This window comes from Nansenia antarctica, assembly GCF_963989245.1.
Source record: "Nansenia antarctica genome assembly, chromosome: 8".
NCBI lineage: Eukaryota > Metazoa > Chordata > Actinopteri > Argentiniformes > Microstomatidae > Nansenia > Nansenia antarctica.
This window is the reverse complement of record NC_137678.1, coordinates 10,165,048-10,190,462: the sequence shown is the minus strand read 5'-3', so window position 1 is coordinate 10,190,462 and position 25,415 is coordinate 10,165,048. Positions and strand designations below refer to the sequence as shown.

Genomic DNA, 25,415 nt, shown 5'->3' with positions numbered 1-25,415 from the left:
GTGGTCTGCCTTGGCCTCCCGGATGCCACGGTTTAGGTTAGCCCTGGTGGTGCTGTACAGCAGTGTGTCCTTCGCTGAGTAGGCCACACTAGTGGTGGTGTACCCAGGTCTTACTCAAGGACACACTAGTGGCAGTGTTCCCAGGTCTTACTCAAGGACACACTAGTGGTGGTGTTCCCAGGTCTTACTCAAGGACACTAGTGGTGGTGTACCCAGGTCTTACTCAAGGACACACTAGTGGCAGTGTTCCCAGGTCTTACTCAAGGACACACTAGTGGTGGTGTTCCCAGGTCTTACTCAAGGACACACTAGTGGTGGTGTTCCCAGGTCTTACTCAAGGACACACTAGTGGTGATGTTCCCAGGTTTTACTCAAGGACACACTCGTGGTGGTGTTCCCAGGTCTTATTCAAGGACACAGTAGTGGTGGTGTTCCCAGGTGGGACTAGAACACTAGTGGTGTTCCCAGGTGGGACTAGAACACTAATGGTGGTGTTCACTGGTGGGATTTGAACTCATGATCCTCTGATCACCAGTCCAACTCACTAACCCCGAGGCCACCACTACCCACAAGTAGGAGGTGAGATTTTAACCTTGTGATACCTTGCAAGGACTTAACTCCAGAGCTTCTGACTGGCTCAGGATTTAACAAACACAACCACTCCACCAGACGTCCACTAGAGGGAGATAGAGAGAGAGCCAGAACCCAAGAGTGAGAGCAAAATTATTGTTTATTCAATCCTTTTTTTTCTTTTCTTACAAAAACATTTCAGGGAATTTCAAAATGAAGCAGTACACCAGGACCAGACGGGGGGGGGGGGGGCAATTCAAAGATATTTTTACAAAATATCAAAGAAGCAGACACGACTGGAGGGTGCAGAGGCCCCTCCCCCGGGAACGGCAGAAGCCAATCGTACAGCTGGAGATGCATGGGTGGGTGGGGTCCTGTGTGGTGGTCGTCATGGAAACTCCCCCCCCCCAGCTCAAAGGTGAGGGGGGAGTTGTTGTTGTTGTTGTTTTTTTAATAATCATTCCAGCCAGTCCTCCTCGTCCCACCTGAACCCTCTGGGGTTGGCATGGTAACCTGTCATGTCATGGTGGTTGTCATGGTAACCTGTCATGTCATGGTGGTTGTCATGGTAACCGGTCATGGTGGTTGGTGGAGTAGGAGAGAGGAGGGGGGGGGGAGAGGAGGGGTGGGAGGAGAGAGAGGGGGGTGGGGGGGGGTCTCATACTATGGTTGTGTTTGAATACTGAGGTTCTTTCCTAAGGAGAGGCAGCATGAATATAGATAGATATAACTGTTTAACAGTTTACTTTAACTTCTGGGTAAAATGGCTTGGCAGATGAAAGGGGGGGGGGGGGTAGGGGGGGTCAAAAAGTGACAGGGAGACACAGTCGTGTCCATGCTAATGAGAGGCGTACAGCAAGGCTGCCTCAAGCTCCAGGATAAACCCCCCCCTGCCGCCCTCCCTCCCCCCCCCCCTCCCTGCCCCCCTCCCTCCCTGACTGACTGACTGTAGCAAGAGGACCCAACATGATGACTGAGCTGAAGTATTAATGTGGTTGTCAGCCACCCCCCCCCCACCCACACAAAAATAGAAATAATAATAATACAAAATTCAGCCGCTAAGGAAGCCAAGTCCCTCTCCCTGCTCGTTCCTATGTGAGTAGAAAGGAAATGATGCATTCTGGGTACTTAACAGACAGCAGCAGTTTAGTTTTCGTAGCGTTCGTTGGCCGCTTGCTCTCTAGCCACAGGGGCCGAGAGAGAGAGAGAGAGAGAGAGAGAGAGGGAGAGAGACAGAGAGAGAGAGAAGCAAAAAAGAGAGTCACCCCATACTGGGACTCTTCTCTTAAGAGAGAGTGCAGGCAATGTTTCTGTGTATTTATTCTCTGTAGTGGGGGGGGGGGGGGTTGTGTGGTAGGTAGGGTGTTAGGGAGGGGGTGAGGGGGACAGAGACAGAGAGAGGGGGGGGACAGAGGGGTCAGTAATCAGTAATAATCAGTAGTCTTCCCCCCGGCTGACCACCTCCTTGCAGGTGGGCCTGAGGAGGATGGTGTGCTCGTACTGGGCGGTGTAGCAGCCCCGGGAGTCGCAGAGGGGGGGGTAGGGGTCCACGATGCCCAGGTCACACAGGTTCTTCAGGGCCATCAGGTACTTGCTCTCGCCCAGGCGGTCCAGCCAGCGGCGGCAGAACGCCAGCGTACCGAAGCTCTCGTTGATCACGTTCAGAAGGTGCTTGGCCCGGGGGAGTCTGGGGGGGAGGGGGGAGGAGGAGGGGGAGGGGGAGAGAGAGAGGTGACACAGTGATACACAAGTCCCTGGGACTCACAGTACACGCTTCTCACTGTCTGTCTCACACAGAGATTTGTCCACATAAATCCAAAGTGCATTAAGGACAAACACTAACAGTGCAGTCAGTTCATTGGGAGTCATTCATTTACGTTTGTGACGGTACAGCAGCCATCTTTCACATAACATATTAACACAGAGGATGTTTCGATTGTGGGTTAACACACACGCCCCCCTCCCCCCCATACATACACATACACACACTACCCCCCCCCCATACACACACCTTCCCCCTCCCCCCCCCCCCCCACACACACACCCCCCATACCTGATTGGTACATGTCCAACGTCAAAGTTCTTCATGTAATGTGAACACTCCATGTCATCATGAACCACGCCCTTCCCTGTGCTGCCAAACGTCTCTATGGCATACACCTCCCCCTCCTGGGGGAGAGAGGGAGAGAGAGAGAGAGAGAGAGGGGGGGGGGAGGGAGGGAGAGAGGGGGGGAGGCAGGGAGGGGGGGAGGGAGGGAGAAAGAGGGGGGGGAGAGAGAGAGACAGAGAGAGAGGTTCAGACTTGTCCATTGATCATCAGTAACAGTACAGTGTTATAATCATAATGTTCCAGGACAACGTTGCTTTTGAAACCCCTTGTACTGTGAACACACAGACACCCACAGACACACAGACTCTCTCTCTCTCTCTCTCACACACACACACACACACACACACACACACACACACACACACACACACACACCTCCATCCTGGTGGCCTCTCCTCCCTTGACGATGGGCACCGTCTTGCCGGCGTGTATCCTGTACTGGCCGATGGAGTGGCCGTTCAGGTTCCTGATTGGCTTAACTGGAGGAGGGGGGCGGAGCCAGAGAGGGGGTTGGAGTCAAAGAGAGAGGGGGGAGGAGTCAGATAGAGCAGGGGGAGGAGTCAGAGAGAGGGGGGGAGTCAGAGAGAGGGGGGAGGAGTCAGAGAGAGGGGGGGAGTCACAACTGTGCTGGAAACACCTCAACACACACACTAAAGCCCAATGTATACTTCTGCGTCGAATTTACGCGCGGCTACGACGTAGCTTACGCAAGGGCTCTCCCAATTTATACTTCTGCGTTGGTCAGTCTGCGTTGCGTTGCGTTGGTCGGTGTACTCATAGCGGCATAATACAGATTTTTTTTAATGCTTGTTGTAAAGAAAATGTCTATAATGCACTGAAATGACATTAAACTAAGATGATACGATGGTTATCATAATTTTTCAAATCTTTATTAATAAGTAATTACAGAAAAAGTAAATTACATTTCTGTCATGGCTTCCGCATTTACGAGTCGGAATGTGACGCTACCAAGCGGACCAATCACAGTTCTTATAGATAACTTTATATTAAATATGTCTTATCATCATCCGCTGTCAAACGCCACAGGTAATCATTTATTTCTAAATAAACAGGATTGTACATCTCGTAAATGTGAATCGCGCTCCTTATGGGAAGGCTGTGCTTGACGCTTCCATAGGGCGCTCCGTTGGAACGGTGTACTCATAGCGGCATAATAGCGATTGTTTTTGTTATGCTTGTTGTAACTAAAAGTTCTATGATGCATTGAAATGACATTAACTCATTGACTGCCAAAGACGCCAATTGGCGTCTTATAGAATAGTAACGTTGACTGCCAAAGACGCCAAATGGCGTCTTTGTTTATTTTTTATTTTTTTTCGGGGATCGCGTTATTGACATGTTCTACACCTAGTGTGTGAATTTCAGACTTGGGTGTAATGTATTTCGGTCCCAGATGGGGGCAGTAGTTCGATTTAGCTCAGCTATAAAAGCCTGGACAAGGAAGTGGCTTGTTGTGGGTTGAAGAAATGGCGAAACGGATAGCGAAGACGAGAGGTTCAGGAGACAAGCATTATAGCAGTTGACACTGGCACAGAGCTTGTCTGGCAGTGGATCTGCAAGGAGTGTGGTGCCGATCAGGTCAAGCAGATCTGCGAGCAGATCTGGTATAGGAGATGTGCCAAATGCGGCGCGGAGCATCGCGGCCATCGCGCGACTCTTCAAACAGTTCAGAGTCGGACGATTCTGAACCAGATCCCGACTCAGACGAGTGGTTGCCTTCCAGATCTGATAGCAGCAGGGGCTCCTCTCCAGATCAGCGCGGATCCCCGCGGGTGGAGAGCAAAAAAGGTAAAACTGTTGAATGATGAATGAATGAATTTGTTTTTCTTTTTGTATTCTTTACAGACCGTGTGTGTGTATGTGTGTGTGTGTGCCTGTATGTGTGAGTGTGTGTGTGTGTGTGTGTGTGAGTGTGTGTGTGTGTGTGTGTGTGTGTGCAGATATGAGGGAGATGAAGACGGGATGTTTATGGGTAGTGATGTAAGGCTCATATTAGTTATGAGGTAGTTATGGGTAACCTTGGGTCTACATGTATGTGCTACACAAATAAATTTGCCTTGCCTCAGGTCAGAGAGGCTCTGTTTCACACGCGTGTGCGTGTATGTGTGTGTGTGCGTGCGATGTCTACCTGTGTTGATGTCTACCTCTGTGTTGATGTTTACCTGTGTCTTTGAAGTATACCTCTGTGTGTTGATGTGTGTGTTGATGTGTGTGTGACCTGTGTCTTTGAAGTCTCCCTCTGTGTGTTGATGTGTGTGTTGCAGGGTTTCCGTTAACCGGTAATTACCGGTCTTTGTCCGATAAAATCTGTTGAAGTCCGACATATTTAAACCTCTTCGGTCATATTGTCCGGTGAAAATAACCGCTAAACCCAGTAGCCCATTCGGCGGTAACCCGCCCCATCTGGCAACTCTGTCTCTCAACGGCGCGAGTAGTTTAGTCAGTTACCGTAATTTAGTTTGATCTAGTCTAAATAAAACCACTGCAGTGACCGGAGTCAAGGTTACTGTTCTGCGTGTTTTGGATGTGCTAGAGCACAGTGAATGACCACCGAGGGCCGGGAGATGCGGCTAGTAAAGGACGCTAGCGGCCATCTCAACCCCGTTCATTGATTGAGCCTGCCGTGCCCGTTCCAGCCCTGAGTCGGGAGAAGTACTACGGGAGTAGTGCGCTACTATCGACAACCTGGGCTACTGGTACCATTAATTAGGATTGATTAGATTAGGTTGACAATACCACACTACATTTGAGTTTAGGGATATCAATGTTATATATTTGTGTATGTTTTATCTTTATGTATTAAATGTTATAATTGTTCCACATTTGAGACCTGTCTTCCCCCCACTCAGTTATTCAGTCGGTGTCCATCATTTTAGTTCAATTTAGTCTATCTATAGTGTTAGAGTTTAATTTGTGCCACTAAGGTGAAATAGTCCACGGGTGTGTATCCCCCCGATACATCCTCCTCAATCTCATACTCCCGAGTCCGAGTAAGTATGATTTGACAGGCAGATAGACTTAATGCCTTCCCAATCAGCGAGACGTGGTTATAGAAATTACATTGTTTTATTGATAAAAAAAATAAAACTGGAAAGAGAATATAAAAAACTTACATTACTGTCGTGAAACTATTTAACACACTTCAGTTAACGTAATGTGGAGTCCATTCATTGATCGATCGATGCAGTCCGTTCAAATGAAAAAGTTCAAATCAAAAGCTAAACTAGGCATACTTAAAATTACCAATTACATACTCAAATCCCATTAATGCAATTGAAATAAACATCTTAAAGTAGCCTACAGTCATAATTCAAAGTAGCAAAGGTGACTAGGCTGCCCAGTGTGGCGCGCGTGCAGCCCTGGACATATTATGCCATAGTAGCGCATGCGAATCATGAAAGCTTATATTATTATATAGTTCGCGATCTAATCGTATCGGATGAGAAATAGACATTAAACGGCATATATAGGCTACACAACAGCTAATCACCGCGACAAACAGCTATATTATATTTGAATATGATGACCGGAATATCTCACATTTGTCCGGTAAATTGAAATCTACCGGACACGTTGACCGGCACAAAAAAATTCTAACAGAAACCCTGGTGTGTTGATGACCTGTGTGTGACCTGTGTCTTTGAAGTCTCCCTCTGTGTGTTGATGTGTGTGTTGATGACCTGTGTGTGACCTCTCTGTGTTGATGTCTACCTGTGTGTGTTGTGCTGAAACTTTAACCATCACTAGAGCAGTATAACACTATTACTATTACTATTACACTACATCATTACAAAGCAATAAAACATGCCTTTTGTATATATATATATATTGTATAAAATGGTATATATTTCAATATTTTACAGTTCCTGAATCGAGCAGAGGACGTGCCTCAACCAGTGGGTTTACTGCAAGGAGACGGCTGTCTTCAGAGAAAGCTGCTGGTTGGGGTGACGGTGACTGGCAACCCACAAAGGTTCCATTCACGGCAACCCCTGGACCCCAGAATGCTGCTGCAGAGCTGAAATCTGACCGGCCGGTTGATTTCCTCGAGCTGCTTATTCCTGATGAGCTGGTGCAGCACATTGCAGATCAAACCAACCTGTATGCCAAGCAGTTTTTACAGGCACATCCCGGCACATCCCGACACTCCAGAGGGAGGTCATGGAAACCGGTGACAGTCCCAGAACTGAAACGATTCTTTGGACTCACTTTCATCACCGGTTACATAAAAAAGCCAAAAATAGAAATGTATTGGAGTGTGGATCCACAGGACGCCACTCCATACTTCAATAAAACCATGTCCAGGAACAGGTATCAGCTCATCTGGAAGTTCCTCCACTACAACAATAATGCATCACAGAACGCCACAGATAAAATGTATAAAGTGCGTCCTATTTTAGATCATGTTGTAGCCAAATTCAAAGAGCTGTATCAGATCTGCATTGATGAAGGAATGATGCAGTGGCGTGGCCGCCTATCATTCAAAGTGTATAACCCTCAGAAGCCGGTGAAGTATGGAATTAAATCCTACATACTGTGTGACTCTTATACTGGGTATTGTTTTAACATGAAGCCTTATGTTGGCCAGCATAACACACTCCCAGACACAGTGTTCTCACTCCTTGACCGTCTCACAGGACACGGATACACACTGTACATGGACAACTTTTATAACTCTGTTCAACTGTGTGAGCAGTTGATCAAAGCCAACACCAACGTCTGCGGAACACTGCGAAAAAACAGGGGGGAACCGCAGATCATAAGGGAGCCGACAAAGAAGGACTTGGGTGTGGAGGGGAGGGTGGTGCGGCACAATGGCAGGGTGCTGGTTATGGCATGGCAGGACAAGCGTCTGGTGAGGATGGTGACAACCTGCCACCATGACAGCATGCAGAGGGTGGAGGTGTGGCAGAAGGGGAAGAAGGAGAAGGTGGGTCAGCTCAAACCGCAGTGTGTTGTGGCATACAATGCCTGCATGAATGGGGTGGACAAACTTGACCAGAACATTGCATATTACCCATTCATACGGAAAACACTCAACTGGTCAAAGAAGTTTGTGGCATACTTATTTCAGCTGTGTGTGTTCAATGCATATGTGCTGTACAAGGCCAGGAACCCGGGGAAGTGCAAAACACACTTGGAGTTCATGAGGAGGGTGGCGAGGTCGTGGACTGAAAAAACCTATGTAGCGGAGGAGGAGGAGGAGGAGGAGAGAGGAGGAGGAGGGGGAGGAAGAGGAGGAGAGAGGAGGAGGAGGAAGAGGAGGAAGAGGAGGAAGAGGAGGTCCGACAAACCAGGGCCGCAAGACAGAGAGACCCAGACAGCAGGCTGGATGGCCGGATGGCCAGGCATGAGTTGGAAAAATTAAGGCCCACCAGCAATAACACAAAGCCAGCAAGAAAATGTAGGGTCTGCGTTCGAAGGGGTAAAAGGAGAGAGACCAGAATGTGGTGCAGGTCCTGCCATGTACCCCTGCACTCAGGAGAGTGCTTCAAAGCCTACCACACAGAAAAAAGTTATTATTGAGTGATGATGAAAAAAAAAATGGAAAATGAAAAATGAAAATGAAAAAAAAAAAAAGTTCTAAATCTGTGAATAAATGTAGTTATTTTGTCATCAAAAGCCTTTTTTCCTGCGTTGTTTTTATTGTTTCATAGAAGTAAACAACTTTTCAGATGTTTGAGGTGTCACTAAAACTAAAATATGTGGACGTCAGTCACCGTTTTGCTTGAATTTGCTTCTCTGCAGAAAAAGCTCGTTTTCTCTGTTTATTGGTCAAAATCAGGTGTTTTTGCTGAAACCACCCTATGTTCTACGGCCGATTTCTAAACACTCAAAGAGGCTAGAAACAAACTTTCTTTTTCTGATGAAAGAAGAGAGTCTAAAGTTTTGGTAGATATGTTCAATGTTTATGTAGTCCGAAAAGTCAATATTTGGTGGGTCTTCAAAGGTCAGCGAAAATGCCCCAAAAGTCTGGCAGTGTGGAGCTCTCCGCTCTGAACATGGCTGGCAGTCAAAGAGTTAAACTAAGATAATACGATGGTTATCATAATTTTTCAAATCTTTATTAATAGGTAATTACAGAAAAAGTAAATGACATTTCTGTCATGGCTTCCGCATTTTGGCCTACGAGAGTCGGAATCGTGTGCTACCAAGCGGACCAATCACAGTGCTTACGGTTGTGTAGGCACTGCCGCGTAGTTACATTTTTGGAGAGGTGCGCGTCAACCTACGCCGTAGCCTGCGTACACACACACACACACACACAGGTAGGAGTGTGTGGTAAGGTACCTTGGTATGTTTAGGAGTGTGTGTGTGTGTACGGTACCTTGGTATGTTTAGGAGTGTGTGTGTGTGTGTGTGTGTGTAAGGTACCTTGGTATGTTTAGGAGTGTGTGTGTGTGTGTGTGTGTACGGTACCTTGGTATGTTTAGGAGTGTGTGTGTGTGTGTAAGGTACCTTGGTATGTTTAGGAGTGTGTGTGTGTGTGTAAGGTACCTTGGTATGTTTAGGAGTGTGTGTGTGTGTGTGTAAGGTACCTTGGTATGTTTAGGAGTGTGTGTGTGTGTGTGTGTGTGTGTACGGTACCTTGGTATGTTTAGGAGTGTGTGTGTGTGTGTACGGTACCTTGGTATGTTTAGGAGTGTGTGTGTGTGTGTAAGGTACCTTGGTATGTTTAGGAGTGTGTGTGTGTGTAAGGTACCTTGGTATGTTTAGGAGTGTGTGTGTGTGTGTGTGTGTGTAAGGTACCTTGGTATGTTTAGGAGTGTGTGTGTGTGTGTAAGGTACCTTGGTATGTTTAGGAGTGTGTGTGTGTAAGGTACCTTGGTATGTTTTGCCGTCGATCTCCACCTCGTACGACTCCATCACTTCCTGGATGGACTCTCCCACGTCACACAGACGCACGTCGATACCCGCACACTGGAGGGCAGAGGTCAGGGGTCAGGAGGAGGTTAGAGGTCAGGAAGAGGGCAGAGGTCAGGAGGAGGGCAGAGGTCAGGTCAGGAGGAGGTTAGAGGTCAGGAGGTGGTTAGAGGTCAGGAGGAGGGCAGAGGTCAGGTCAGGAGGAGGTTAGGTCAGGAGGTGGTTAGAGGTCAGGAGGAGGGCAGAGGTCAGGAGGAGGTCAGCGGTCAGGAGGAGGTTAGAGGTCAGGAGGAGGTTAGAAGTCAGGGGTCAGGAGGAGGGCAGAAGTCAGGAGGAGGGCAGAAGTCAGGAGGAGGGCAGGGGTCAGGGCAGAGGTTAGAGGTCAGAGGTCAGGAGGTCAGATGTTTAATCTGATCTGATCTTAATCTAGACATATTAGAGGATAACACCCAGATGCTTTTATGACGGCTGAGTGTGTGTGAGCGTGTGTGTGTACCTTGATGCCAGTGTTGGTGGCGTCCTTCACGGCCTCCAGCAGTCTGTCGTACTTGGGGTTGAAGGTGACTGTGAAGGCACAGTCAATGATCCTCCCTACACACACAAGCAGTGAAGATTAAAGCAAAAAAATAAAATTAAAATAAAAAAATCTCCTGGTGGAAAAAAAATTCAGGCCAAGTGGGGGTGGTGACTTTCCGTGCGCAAAGTCAGCCTAACGTTAGATAGATAACTTTACATGTGTACCATCATCCGCTGTCAAACGCCACAGGTAATAATTGATTTATGAGTGTACATCTCTGAAATGCTTGACTGTCATGCAGCCTGTAACGTTAGACACAGCACCTCGACATATTAGCGATTTTTTTTGTTATGCTTGTTATAAAGAAAAGGTCTATAATGCATTGCATTGTAATGACATTAAACTAAGATAATAAGATGGTTATCATCATTTTTCAAATCTTTATTAATAAGTAATTACAGAGAAAGTAAATGACACTTCCACATTGAATAGAGCGACATAACATTTCTGTAGATGATTCGCAATGCATGCTGGAATCAAGCCATATGGCTTCGAAGCTAGTCTGGCCCTCAAATCGCTCCAAACGAAGCCGTGGATAGCCCTCCCCCTTACCCCTAGCCCTCGATGAAATATGAATTGGGACACCCCTACCCTAAACGTGAACGCGCAAAACGAAGCCATAGGGGTGACAACGAAGCCGTAGGGGTGAATTGGGATTGGCCCAAAGTCACATATAAGTGTGAACTAGTGCCTATAAGTAAACATTAAGATTGAATGATTTACTGAGCTAGCATTATTTTTTCTTCAATCCACACACCGCATGTCGGCTATTTCAGCACCACGCGTTGTCCACCTACTTATCACTATGAGGGGTTCAAGCGTCAGTGCACCCCGCTGCAAGTTAGTGTCGCATAGCCAATAAAGGCCTATATGTAGGCTATTATATATCATTTATGTACCTAATACCGACATCAAAATAGATTTTAAGCCTCTACAAATCATATTACACAAGGTAAAATCCGTTGGTACCGTTGATGTGCGCGTGTGTATGTGTGAGGTACCGTTGATGTGCGTGTGTGTGTGAGGTACCGTTGATGTGTGTGTGTGTGTGTGTGTGTGTGTGTGTGAGGTACCGTTGATGTGTGTGTGTGTGTGTGTGTTTGTGTGAGGTACCGTTGATGTGTGTGTGTGTGTGTGTGAGGTACCGTTGATGTATGTGTGTGTGTGTGTGTGTGTGAGGTACCGTTGATGTGCGTGCCGAAGTCTATCTTGCAGACGTCGTCGTACTGCAGCACCGTGGTGTCCCCGGCGTTGGGGGTGTAGTGGGCCGCACAGTTGTTCAGAGAGCAGCCGGTAGGGAAGGCCAGGCCCGCCGTCAGACCATCCTCCTTTATCAGGCTCCTGGAACAGCCCTCCAACCGCTCACTGAGGGAGGGGGGGGGGAGGGGGAAAGGAAAAGAAGAGGGGATGAATATGGAAGCAGCTTGGCAGCAGCTAGATTGATTGATAAACCTCTTTCACACATAGTTCCCTGTAATTTCCCAATCTGTGTCGACCGGGCATTTTCGCCGTTCACATGAGCCAAGATTATAGCATATCAAGATGGCGGCGCGCTCAGACGTGCGGCTCGGAGTGGCTCCTACGCTGGTGTTTTTTAGTGTTTTTAAGTACATTTGTATGTACATTTTTATTTTAGTACTTATAGGGAACGGTTGTGTAAATAGTACCTACAGCAGACTAGACTTACTAGAAGTTGGTGCGCAAAATGAGAGGACTGTAACAACGGAATTCTTGAAACAACAGGGAATCCCATTCGAAATCGCTAGGTCGCCGGGTGAACAATGGTACGCTATCCCAACACTCAAGCGCAAACGTCGGCGTCGTGATCGTAAGCAACGCCGAGGACGAAGGGGGGGCCTGCTAGCTAGGCTAAAGAGATATCCGGATAAACCTGCTTTGCCGAGTATTTTCCTATCCAACGTCAGGTCTCTGGCTAACAAGATGGACGAATTGAGACTACAGGTCGCTACTAATAACATTGTGGGAGATAGCTGTGTGATTATTCTCACAGAAACCTGGCTAAATGACACTATCTTGGACTCCGCGGTAGGCTTAGAAGGAAGGACCCTACACCGGGCGGACCGGACGCTGCTTAGTGAGAAGACGCGAGGAGACGGCCTCATTATATCTACGAAGGACAGCTGGTGCTTAAACACGAAAACTGTAAGTAGCCACTGCTCCCCAGACCTGGAATACTTGACTGTTAAATGCCGACCCACATACCTCCCGAGGGAATTCAACGCAGTGTACATAACATCTGTTTACATTAGGGATGGACGTATTCCAATTATTGAAACCGAAAAACCGTCAGAGAGTAAAACCGGGGTTTTCCGGTTAACCGAAAAATACAGTAAAAAATAAAATTCAAAATAAAATTCAAAAAAAAGAAGAAAAAAAAGAGGAAAAAAAGAGCGCCAATTTCAAATAATTGAGCCCTACTGCTACAATACACTCATGTCGAAAACACCATTAAAACACCGTAAGCACAGTCGCAACACATTTAGGCTACTTAGTTTCACAAATATAAGTGGAAAGGCAGACTTTTGTAAGCTACACCATACATGAAAACACATGAACACTTAACACAGCAGCTCCGCTGATCCAGGGTGCACGCCTGCACGGAAGATCATCTCTTGGAACAGCGTCTTCATTGAATGAACTGCTTTCTCAATATCTTGGTTCTTAGACAAAGTTTCAGCTGCTGCTCAATGTATTTAAATATTTGAATACTGCTCAATAATCACTGAAATATTAGACTTAGAATTATGCAGTGAACATACATAAAGCTTTTCATAAAAACCACATGCCGCGAGACTGACTCGTCCTGAACTGTCGTAAGTCAATCAACAAAGAATGCCCCATCAAAATAAAAGTGCCTAAAAGTGCACACTCTTGATCCGTATAGCTCTTGTTTTATTATATTGTGGTTTAGTAAATACTGCACTTGGAGTTACATTCAATGCATGATTTGTGCTATAGAACATAAATAAAGTTTGATTGATTGATTGATATCAAATCAAATCACATTTTATTTCTATAGCGCATTTCTCACAAAAGTGTGGTGCGCTTTACAGAGAGCAGCGAAAATGATCTTATTAAATGTAAGCGAGTAATTGTAAAAAACCTTTCCTATCTACCAATAACTGAAGGCAACTATCTTTCCCATAGAGTGATTCGTTACCCTTAAATATAATCCCAATTAGATATTAATCCTCAGTTATTCTTCACAACTGACCAAACCTCTCACTCATTGCGCGGCAGATTCAGACTGTATCATTGTTATTTTCACACACGACAAACATGTGACATGTTCCAGTTTTATTCTTATTCTATTTTATTCTTCTAAAAAAAAAAAAAAAAAAAAACGGTTTCAGACGGTTTTGATGTTTCTATTTTTATAAACCCCGGTTTTCGGTTTAACCGAAAAACCGTCCATCCCTAGTTTACATTGCGGCAAACGCGGATGGTAGCTTAGCATTGGCGCGGCTACATGACGTCATCAGTGGTGAACAGAGCGCGGACCCACAGGCAGTCCATATAATCGCCGGAGACTTTAATCATGCTGACCTGAAGGTAGTACTACCGAAGTTCTATCAGCATGTTAAATGTGCAACAAGAGGAGAAAAAACACTGGATAAGGTATACACCAACATCAAGCTTGCTTACAAGGCTAGAGCGCTAGCTCATCTAGGCATGTCTGACCATGTGTCAATCCTCCTGATCCCAGCCTACACTCCCATGAGGAAAAGTGCTCCCATCACCACTAAGACTGTCAGAACCTGGCCAGCAGGGTCCGCTCCACTGCAGATCTGCCTGAATGACACCTCATGGCAGGAATATGAGCATGAGGACCTGGAACAGTTCACGTCGTCGGTTCTGAACCACATAGTGAACTGCACCAACTCAGTCACCGTGGACAAACGGGTCCGGGTCTACCCCAACACGAAGCCATGGATGACTGGGAAGGTCCAAAAACTGATCAATGAGAGGGACAACGCCTTCGCAGGGAAGGGCACACTGCTGTACAGCACCACCAGGGCTAACCTAAAGCACGGCATCCGGGAGGCCAAGGCAGACCACAGAGAGAAGATTGAGGAATGCTTCCTGAGCAACGACTCCAGGCGGGTGTGGCAGGGGGTTCAGCACATGACAAACTTCAGAGCCAACAGGCTCACAGCCGCAGAGGACGACCCCCTGCTGGCGGAAAAGCTGAACTCCTTCTACGCCCGGTTCGACGAGGGTCGAACGGAGGTAACCACAACACAAACACTACTCTCTCCAGCTCTCAGCAGCCTCACCCTCACAGAGCATGAAGTGAGACACGTGCTGAAGGCGGTGGACCCCAGGAAAGCCTCAGGGCCGGATGGAGTCCTGGGACGGGTGCTGAGGGACTGCGCCGACCAGCTGGCCGGGGTTTTCACCAACATCTTCAACCAGTCCCTGTCCCAGGCCACCATCCCACCCTGCCTGAAAACCTCAACTATCATCCCAGTCCTGAAGAAAAGCACGGTGAGCTGCCTAAACGACTACCGCCCGGTGGCACTCACACCAATCATCATGAAGTGCTTCGAGAAACTAGTCCGGGCCCACATAGTCACACGCTTCCCGCCCAACCTGGATCCATACCAGTTCGCCTACAGAGCCCAGAGGACGCCATCGCGACGACTCTCCACTCCACTCTATCCCACCTGGAGAGGGGAAACAGCTACGCGAGACTGCTCTTTGTGGAAGGCACAACAGCGGCTCTTCTTCCTGAGAGTCCTCAGGAAAGACCACATCGGACAGGAGATGCTGGTGGCCTTCTACCGCTGCGCAGTGGAGAGCATCCTCACCTACTGCATCTGCAACTGGTTCTCCAGCTGCACAGCCGCAGAGAGGAATGCGCTACAGAGAGTCGTGAGAACGGCCCAGAAGATCACCGGCGCCCCCCTCCCCTCTCTGGAAGAACTGTACAACACACGCTGCCTCAGGAAGGCCTCCAAGATCTCCAGAGACCCATCCCACCCTGGGTACGAACACTTTGCTCGGCTGCCCTCGAACAGGCGGTACAGGACCATGTTCGCAAGGACAAACAGACTGAAGCTCAGCTTCTACCCCAGGGCCATCCAGGCCCTGAACACAGAAAAGACCTAGGTTCTGGGCCCTGGACAGTCTGGACGGATTGATGGCAGCTGCTGGATTGAAAATCAGGTGTAGTGCTGAGGCACAAATGTGTACATTTCAAGCCTGCAAACTGCGACACTTTAAATGAATGTGCAATAACACTATGTGCAATATGACAACCCTAGGGTACATAAGGTTGCAGAGAATAGGAAATGTTAGAATAGGTATAGCATAGCATACAGCAATAGGTTAGAATAGGTATAGCATAGCATAGAGTACAGCACAGTGTTTTATTTGTACAGTATAGCATAGTGGATAGTGTACATAGCCTTTATTTGTGTAAACCAGCTCCTTTCCCTTTTTTTTTTTTTTTTTTTTCTTTCCTAGCACCAGGGGAGCCCCCCCTCCCAAATGTCGTTGTTTGGTACCTGTACTATATCAATGACAATAAAGACCATTCATTCATTCAAGTGCCGGTAGATTCCCGTGTTGCTCCCTTTCACACATGTCGGCAATTCCCTGGTTGCGCTGTCTACTTGAATCATTGCATTCAATACATGGATTCAACTGGATGCAGAACTGGAGCGGGACGGGCACGTGGGACTGGCATGTACCATATATATATATCTGCCATATCACACCTCCGTTTTATATTGAAAAATATGATAAATGTGACAACTGCTGGTGAATGCAGATGTGCAACCAGCAGCTAAAGTAATTTTTCTGTGTGTTACATGTGCTTAAACTGCAGATTGTACGCTTTCAAATGATGTGTCATACATTGAAATCTGAGAGGCGTATTTGAATGTTGGTACACCTCAAACACTGAATGGGAGAAGTGACTAAACGCAACCACAGCGAATAAAGAAAAGAAAAAGCCTTTCCACCAAAGAACCGTATATATATATATCTGCCATATATCAACAGCAATTTGGGCATTTATAAAAACTGTGCGCACCGCTAGGCTACGCACACTGTGATCCATGCGTACGCATAGAAACTGGAGAAACGTCAACTGCGACTCCGCTGGCAGAAGGATGAAACAGGAGAAACGCTTTGAAATGGATACAATTTCCACCAACATAAATCGAAATATTACCGAAATGTGAGTGCACACAAAGAATATACGTGCACACTGCACATATCTTATTCTCCCTTGTCCTGTACCCATCACAATGTAGCCTACATATATCTTTGTTCGTATCATATAGATATTCATGCAAATATATGTACTTTTTATATTCATATTCATTGCACATAGCGCAAGGCTGAAGTTGAGCACTGTTCCCGATTCACTGTTCCTGAGTGCTCAGTGGGTAACGTCCCGATAAATCCAATGATTGCAATGTCCATACATTGAAGAACATGAACAAGCCCACTGTAGACAGATGATAATACATTTCATAACATTCAAGTATTGTTTAATAATTACAGATTCAATTAAATATGATTCCCGATTAAACTGTACAAAATATTTGAGGGGTTGTTTTGCAAAAACAGATATCTCCCTTTGTATTTATTATCTTAAATCATGTTTTTACTTTTAGATTAGATTCAATCTTATTGTCATTGACAAGTACCAAGGTTGTCACAAGGAAATGCAGTTCGTCATCTAACCTGCATTGTAGAAAAGCCAAGCATGTTTCAAGTTTATTGTGACGTTACATTAAGAGTGTAAAATTCTTCGGTTCCTGACATTGCAGCACAAGACATAAGGCAATAGGCATAATACAAGATAACGGTGACAATATTACAGGTAAGACAGGATACACTAGTGATGCAACTAGTAATAATAGATAGTTCAGTAGTAAAGTGGCTGTGCGCTTAAAAGTTTTCGTCGTCCGTATACATGGGGATGGGGTGTACTTGGGGATAGTCAGTTGTCTACAGTGGGCCTGTTCATGTTCTTCACTGTATGGATATTGCAATCATTGGACTTATCGGGAATGTTACCCTTATGAAGAGGTACATTACTGTGTCAATGTGGACGGTGGTCAACCTCGCGCTACGTGCAATGAATATGAATGTAAAAAGTAAATATATTTGCATGAATATCAATATGATATGTACAGTAAATATATATGTAGTGTGATGTGTACAGGACAAGGGCGAATAAGATATGTGCAGTGTGCACGTATCCTTTGTGTGCACTCCTTCATAATACGTGAGGCAATATTTCTTCTGTCGGTGGAAATTGTATCCATTTCAAAGCGTTTCTCCTCTTTCATCCTTCTGCCAGCGGAGTCACAGTTGCTAATTTCTCCAGTTTCTATGCGTACGCATGGGTGCCAGTGTGCTTAGAGGTGCGCACAGTTACACGCCAAGTTCCTTTTTTATAAATCCCAAATTTGTGGGAAAATGTACGTACGCAAGTCACAGAATCAATCAATCTGATTCTAACCTCTCCATCATGGGCAAGACCAAAAAGTTGTATAAGGACGTCAGGGACAAGATTGTAGACCTGCACAAGGCTGGAATGGGCTACAAGACCATCAGCAAGCAGCTTGTTGAGAAGGAGACAACTGTTGTGCGATTATTTGAAAATGACAGAAAGACAAAATAACCATCAATCGCCCTCAGTCTGGGGCGACGATCATGAAATGCATCTGCGTTTCCTTGTCTTAGTACTTCTCAATGACAATAAGGTTGAATCTAATCTAATCTAAAAGAGAAATGATTTAGTATAATAACTACAAAGCAATGTATCTGTTTTTACAAAACAACCTCTCAAATGTTGTAGTTTAATCGGGAATCATATTTAATTGGATCTGTAATTATTATACATATTATAGGCCTACCAATACTTGGATGTTATGACAGTGTTTCCGCCCCCCCAATGGAACAGTTGGGCCCCCCCAAGAAAGAGGAATTATTACAGACAGACACCAAACATCTGACAAGCAGGCTAAAATATCTGCTTTTTTTAAATGCACCCAACTCGAATCTGGCAAGTGGCAAGCCCATGGGCTCATTGGTAACGTTAGTCTGCCAGTAGTCTCGCATAGCCAGATCTATCTCTCCACACTTCGCTTCGCGCTGGACACACTCGCGTACAAGATTGCGCGCGCGACGCGAGAGTTTTTGCAGGGTGATGTCTGCAGATGGAAAGTAAGCAAGTTGAAACGTTAGCAAATATAATTGCTGAGTGTTCTAACAGAGCAAGTTGGTTCAAATTGGTCGTTATTATTGTGACTAGAAAGTGTCTGATTATAGTTCCATGGTGTGTAAAACAGTGTCAAAGAACTAGCAAGAGGTGATTAGATGAGCTAGTCTGCTGCACACATGCCAGCTAAAGAGCTAACTGGATGCACTTTATTATTTTACTTAAAGTAGATATACTATCTTTCTTATTCTGCTAGAATTGAGCTTAATGGTAATACCATAATGGCATATTTACAGTACATGGACAGTGGATTGAAGCATTGGAAATGTCTGTTTTTGATAGTTGGACATACAATTTTTTTTTCAGGTGAGAGAGTAGTCAAAATGACATTATCTGACTGCATTGCCCACAGCAATCCAATATTCAATTATAATCATGTTATAAATTGATATGGATCAATTTATACCTCTTATTAGATTATAAATACTCTGGTTGTTATGTTTGCCTTTTGGTTGACAGCAAAAGAGGGAGAGAGGAGGATAGAGAGGGAGAGAGAGCAGGATGGTGTCGGCACACCAGAGAGAGAGAGAGCAAGAACCAGGTGAGAAAGTGGACAGGTAGTCAAGACCACGTAAGTAAGTAGCCAGAACCGATGGTTCTCGAGCCTAATGGCCCATAGGGCAGGAGCCTATCTCCTGTTTACGTAGCGTGAGGCGGCTTAATGTACAAGTTAGTACACCCCCTGGACATGACGCTGGTATGTCGCAGGGTCTTACCCCCTGGGGGGGGGGGGTCCATGCCACCCCCGCAAGGCAGCAAACATAGGGGAAACACTGTATGACATTATCATAAATAATAAGGTTAACAGTAGGACGAATCACGTCCGTTGTCGATGCAGTCTGGAACATATTATATATATTATGGTCTGGCGAGAACGTTCGTTGAACGGAAATTGAATGATTGGGTGAAATGTAATTTTTTCTGCGTTCTGTCGGGCGTTTGACTGACCATTTATATGCAACGTTTGCAGGAAAAGTGCTATACAAATAAAAATGTATTATTATTATTATAGGCAACTATGGGCGTCAAAAAGGGTGGGACAAGACACTTGTTCACGTGTGCAACATTTAGAGTTGATTGTGATTCATAAAGAGAAGCAGGCGTAGAACTTGCAAATTCCACTGGTGTGCTCACCGTTTTATAAATCCGAATGTTGTGTGCGTAAATGTTCTTGCTTTGCGTAGGTACGCAAGCCGTTTACACCAGTTATACGCAAAGCTTTATAAATGAGGCCCCAGTTGTGGAATTATATTTTGCAGTAGTGATATTCGGAGTCTGGGGCAGTTCTTATGCGCTCTGCCCTGCTGGTGGCGCGATGCAGGACAGCTGTGAAAGGACACTGACCAGGCAATGTTCAGGCTTCTGTTCAAACATACCCAGTACTTTCCATGGAATTATACATGGTCTGGACCTGGGTAATTATACATGGTCTGGACCAGGGTAATTATACATGGTCTGGACCAGGGTAATTATACATGGTCTGGACCAGGGTAATTGCCCGGGTGGATTTCCCTGGTCAGTCGCATTCAGACATACTTCGACCCTGGAAATTGCATGGAATCTACTGGGAAGGCGTATGTGTGAAAGGGGCAGGGCTCGACAGTAACGCTTGCCCGGGGCAAGTAAAAAAAAGTGCCGGTCCAGATCGTGGAGTGAAGATATTATTAAAGCATACGCGCCTGTCGATCACCTGTCGCATCGCGTACGCTTTAATAATTATCTTCACTCCACGATCGTCTAGTCTGGCGCCTGCGCCGTCTGTTGTTCTTCCTGCAAACAGGTAAAAATATCCAGGATCCAGCGGCGTCGACGGGCTTGCGCAAACAAACCCGGCAAATATTTTACTTACTCCGGGCAAGCGGGCAAGTGTTACTGTCGAACCCTGAGGGGCTATAGATGTACTGTATTGATCCCTGAGGGGAGATCCAGTGAAGATCCAGTGAAGTTCTACCTCTGAAGGGTAAAGCTGTGTAGAGCTTCATTAAGGTATTAGGTCTGAGGTGTCCAGGGTGGCCCAGGAGGTAAGCCGCACGTACGCACACACCTATCATGGTGAGCCCAGGTTTGATCAGACAGACAGACAAACAGACAGGTACGTACCAGATGTCTATCATGGTGAGGCCAGGTCTGATCAGACAGACAGACAGACAGACACGTACCAGATGTCTATCATGGTGAGTCCAGGTCTGATCCAGCTGCGGACGTACTGGCGGACCTGTCTGTGGGCCTCGGCTGCCTGGCGGAAGTCGTTCCACTCCTCCTCGCTGGCCTTGTCCAGCACACGCTTCTCCTCGCTGCTCAAACGCCAGGCCGCCGTGCGTCTGGGGGGGGAGAGGGTGAGTATGTGTGAGCGTGTGTGTGAGAGCTTGAGTATGTGTGAGCGTGAGTGTGTGTGAGTGTTTTGTAGGGGTGTAACGGATCACGGATAAGGAAGGGTTCACTTTATTATTTAGTTAAAAGTGGCATAAAACATGTCTATTAGTCTGCTTTAAAGAGCCCAGTGATTCACTGCTGCAACCAGGTGCCTCCCTCTCTCATATTGCATCATTTAAGTTGAATGTGTATTTCAGTATAATGTAATGTAATGTTTGAGTGTAGAATATGTTATATATTACCAGTTTGGACATCTTGAATGTTGTTGGGTTTTTTCACATAATAAAAGTGGTGTTTTTACAGAATTCAAGGAAAAAGCTGTTTTTATAAATAAAAAAAAGTGTTGATCCGAAAAAGTACCCGATCCGTGACTCAAAAACCGTGATCCGATCCGATCCGTGAGTTAGGTGATCCGTTACACCCCTAGTGTTTTGTGGTGGTTGCTGAGTGCTGTTTGTGCTTGTCACTCCCTGTTAGAGCATTGTAGGCAGTTTAAACAACACACCATCAGCAGAGAAAGTGTGCGTGTGTGTGTGTGTGTACACGTCTTACCCGTCCTGCAGAGTGGGGTATTCACACTCCTGTCCGAGGGGGAACACACCGCTGGGATACAGGTCGAGGATGGGCACCGAGGGGGGGTCAGTCTGCACCTTGGCTGAGGAGAGAACATCCCAACTGTCACCTCAGAACCTGAAACATCCCAACTGTGACCTCAGCTCCCCGGACACTGACTCAGCGTCGATGGTGAACTTATTTTTTTTAATAGCCAATCAAAGTACTGTTGCTAGGCAGATACCACATAAAACACGTGGAACACTAGTGGTGAGTGTTCTGGAACTGTTAGGGTTGGCAGTTGGTGGGTTTAGAGAGATGGGGGGGGACCATCCCATTAGCCCGGGGTCCTCTGCTCCATTAGACTGGGGGAGGGAGGGAGGAATCACAGTGCAACAGGTAACAGCCTCCAACTTACGTCCCTTCTTCTTCTTTTTCTTCTTCTTCTTTTTCCCGGCCGAGTTCTCTCCATCATCTCCATCTGTGGCGAGGAGGAGGAGGGGTTTAGAGTCATGTGATCACTCCACTGACCTCTGTGTGAGTGTGTTGTGTGTGTGTGTGTGGAGTAGGGATACCCTGATACCAGTACTGATACTCGTAAAACTACCCTGACACATCCGCCCTGACAGCACCTTACGGTGTGGTGACAAACTACTCCCTCGTCTCATTGGCCAAATGTAATCACATATAGTAGTTATTTGGGCCAAGAAACCAATCAAAGTGACGAAGGGGCGGGATAAACAAACATGTCACAACAAGATGAGGATACCTTCCAATAGTTTATGAAATATACAGTATATACACTATTTTGTATGAAAAAACCCACTTTCTAAACACATTCTCTTACTAGCGAGATACTGTGTTACTAGCATAGACAAGCTACTGTGTTACTAGCATAGACAAGCTACTGTGTTACTAGCATAGACATGCTACTGTGTTACTAGCATAGACAAGCTACTCTGTTAGCATAGACAAGCTACTGTGTTACTAGCATAGAAATGCTACTGTGTTACTAGCATAGACAAGCTACTCTGTTAGCATAGACAAGCTACTGTGTCACTAGCATAGACTTGCTACTCTGTTAGCATAGACAAGCTACTGTGTTACCAGCATAGACGAGCTACTGTGTTACTAGCATAGAAATAGCCTCGAAGTTTGTGTGAGCATAAACAATGGTATTACGGGACAACAACGGTACTACCAAAGCTGTGTGACTTCATGTAAAAGCACATCGCCAGCCTGTTGCAGGACATTCAGGCCTTCAGCTTCACCACTGACATCTGGACGAGCAGTGTCAGTCCCCATGTCTCTAACTGCCCCATGTCCCATCAGTTTAACTGTCCCATGTCTCTAATTGCCCCATGCCCAATCAGTTTAACTGCTCAGTGGACTGACGAGGATTTGACTCCCCCAGAGTCTTTCTACAAGCAAAGCAGTGTCAGGGTCGCACAGTAGCCAGGGTGGATAGTAGAACCTTAGCTGCAGCCCTGTGTGTGTGTGTTTGCTGAGCATGTGAGAAAGATAGAGAATGATGAAAAATCATTATGCCAAATTAAACATTTTACTATTTAACTTTTACATAATACATTTACTTTTCCCTCCCTCCCTCCTCTTCCTTCCCCCCCTCCTACCTTCCCTCCTTCCTACCTTTTCCCCCTCCCTCCCTCCCTCCCTCCCTCCTACCTTCCTTCCCTCCCTCCCTCCCTCCCTCCCTCATCTTCCCTCCCCCCTCCCTCCCTCCTACCTTCCTCCCCATCCTCCTCCTTCTCCTTGTCCTCCAGGTTCTGCTTCTCCAGCTGTTTGGTCACATCCACCACAGCGTTCCCCTCCACCTCTGAACTGCCTGCTGCAGAGAGACACCACACACACACACGCACACACAGGCATGCACACACACACACACACACACACACACACAAAAGCACACACACACATGGGTGAGCACTTCCTCCTATGCATGCTTAGAGCACCCGAGGCCAGTGTGTGTAGTGATGTGTGTGTGTGTGTGTGTGTGTGTGTGTGTGTGATGTGTGTAGTGATGTGTGTGTGTGCGCGATGATGTGTGTGTGTGTGTGTGTGTGGGGGGGGGGGGGGGGGACACTGGGGGAAGGGAATGGAGACCAGGAATTGGGGCCAAGTGCATGATGGGTATGGAATGCACCCCCTCCCCAGTGACACCCACCAACCACTGTCCTTGCATTCACCATACCCCCCCACCCCACCACCACCACTCTACCGGTAACAATAATTCCTGCTGTTACATTAATCTATATTATTATTGTTTTTTATTAGCTTACTGTCCTTAGAACAGATTCTATAGTTGTTGTGAATAATAATAATAACTTTTTATTTGTATAGCGCTTTTCCTGCAAATGTTGCAGCTCAAAGTGCTCCAATCATTATATAAATCATCATTTAATTATTTAGTCATTTAAAGGCAATATTAAAACGATGGGTTTTTAGTCTTGACACGAACATATTTGCTGAGGTTGCATCCCTAATGTAAACTGGCAGTGAGACACAATCTGGGTGCATAAAATGAGAATGCAGCCTCACCAAATCTCTTCTTTTGTACATGTGGTACACAGAGAAAAGCAGCGTCAGAAGACCTGAGAGCTCTATTGGGCTGATATGCTAGCAAATGGTCTGAACATATTCTGGTGCTGTGCCAGTGAGAGCTTTATAAACAAGCATGAATGGTGAACAAGCATGATGAGAGCTGCTCTGCCTAAGCCCTGTTAACCTGAGATCAGGAGGTCTGGCAGGAGTCAGGAGCCGTTTGCATTAAGGCAATAAGCTTGGCACAGGAGGCCGCACGCTATCAGAGACACTGCTGATGTCAGCAGTAATCTGCCGGTTAACGGGCCGGTTGATTCTTGGCAGCGACAGCTAGCTTGAAAAGGGCAACGGCAGTATGATGAAACGAGTTCGTTAGTTGTACACCAACAATGAGCGAATATCCTGCAAAAACGTTCACCCGTTGCGACGATCATGATCGTGGATGAATCGTGCAAAACGTCCGGTAATAAGAGGGGGAGGCGGTGTCTCTCCTCCAGCCCCGGTAAAGCACATGCCCGGGCCACGGTCAAGGCCACGGGAGCTTACCGGACAACGCTGTTTGACGTTTCGCTCCCGTGTTTTTTAAGTAGACTATTTCGCATGAATAACTACGGTCGGCTGCGATGCTGAATGCCCGATTTCATTTGACTAATGTCCGCCTAAAAACCCAAACTAGACCCAAACTAAAGTGCCTATGTCATGATGATCAGAGGCAAAACCAGGAGGACGTCATTTGATAGGTGACACTTTGACGCTGTGCGTGTGGATATGCTCAGATCACCGTTCAGAACAACATCCTAAACACACGACAAGTCATTCCTAATTAAATTAACACTAATTAAAGCAGAAGTTGGGCCCTGTTCCTGTCGGCTTCGGAGGTTAAATGTCGTGATCGGTGTCCTGCCAGCTTTGACGGGCAGACCCAGGATCAGTTTTTAATGATCTCCTTTCGTCTCGCTTCGGTTGCTTACAAAACAACAAACTATCCTTCGGCCTCCCAGTCTTACATAAGCCCTCAGACAGCATGCCAGCACACATTATGAAACACCCAAACTTGGCTGAGACAGACAGCTGGAGGCGACACAGCCCAGCCCAGCCCAGCCCATGCCTGCCTCGCTGCCATCCTCCTGTTAGCTTCAGCCACTTCAGGTGGACAAACCTGCCATGCTTCGGTACTGACAGCAGGTCTCTCTGTCTCTCGTTTCTAACCGATCTTCGGTGGTTTCGTGATCGAGGCGTGTTCGGTTGCCTCCCGGTCCAGCTGTCTGTCTGTCTGACAGCATGGGCGCCTGCTACCTCGCTAGCTAGCCTGTATGTATGTCTGTCTGTCTGTCCCTTCCTTCCTTCCTTCTCTTACCGGTGGCTGCGGACTTGTTCTTCTTCTTCTTTTTCTTCTTCTTCTTGGCCGTCTCCTCCGCCGGGTCGGCCTCTTCCTCCTTGTCCTCCGTGTCCCCGTTCAGCACCGTCCCCGGGTCGGGCTGCGGCTCCTCCTGCTGCTGCTCCTCCTGGACCACATCCGCCAT

General features: G+C 46.6%; 1 protein-coding gene across 1 annotated transcript; it reads right to left on the bottom strand.

The window, feature by feature from the left end:
- Window positions 1-721: 721 nt before the first annotated feature.
- LOC308164620 (methionine aminopeptidase 2-like) lies at window positions 722-25,415 on the bottom strand (the record flags this gene model as incomplete). The annotated part of the gene is made up of 11 exons (XM_080538691.1): window positions 722-2,257; window positions 2,624-2,739; window positions 3,056-3,159; window positions 9,526-9,622; window positions 10,062-10,156; window positions 11,326-11,507; window positions 20,568-20,729; window positions 21,334-21,436; window positions 21,752-21,814; window positions 23,078-23,179; window positions 25,250-25,415. The coding sequence occupies 11 exons, from the start codon at window positions 25,413-25,415 to the stop codon at window positions 2,005-2,007; spliced, it is 1,443 nt and encodes a 480-aa protein (XP_080394817.1). The 3' UTR covers window positions 722-2,004.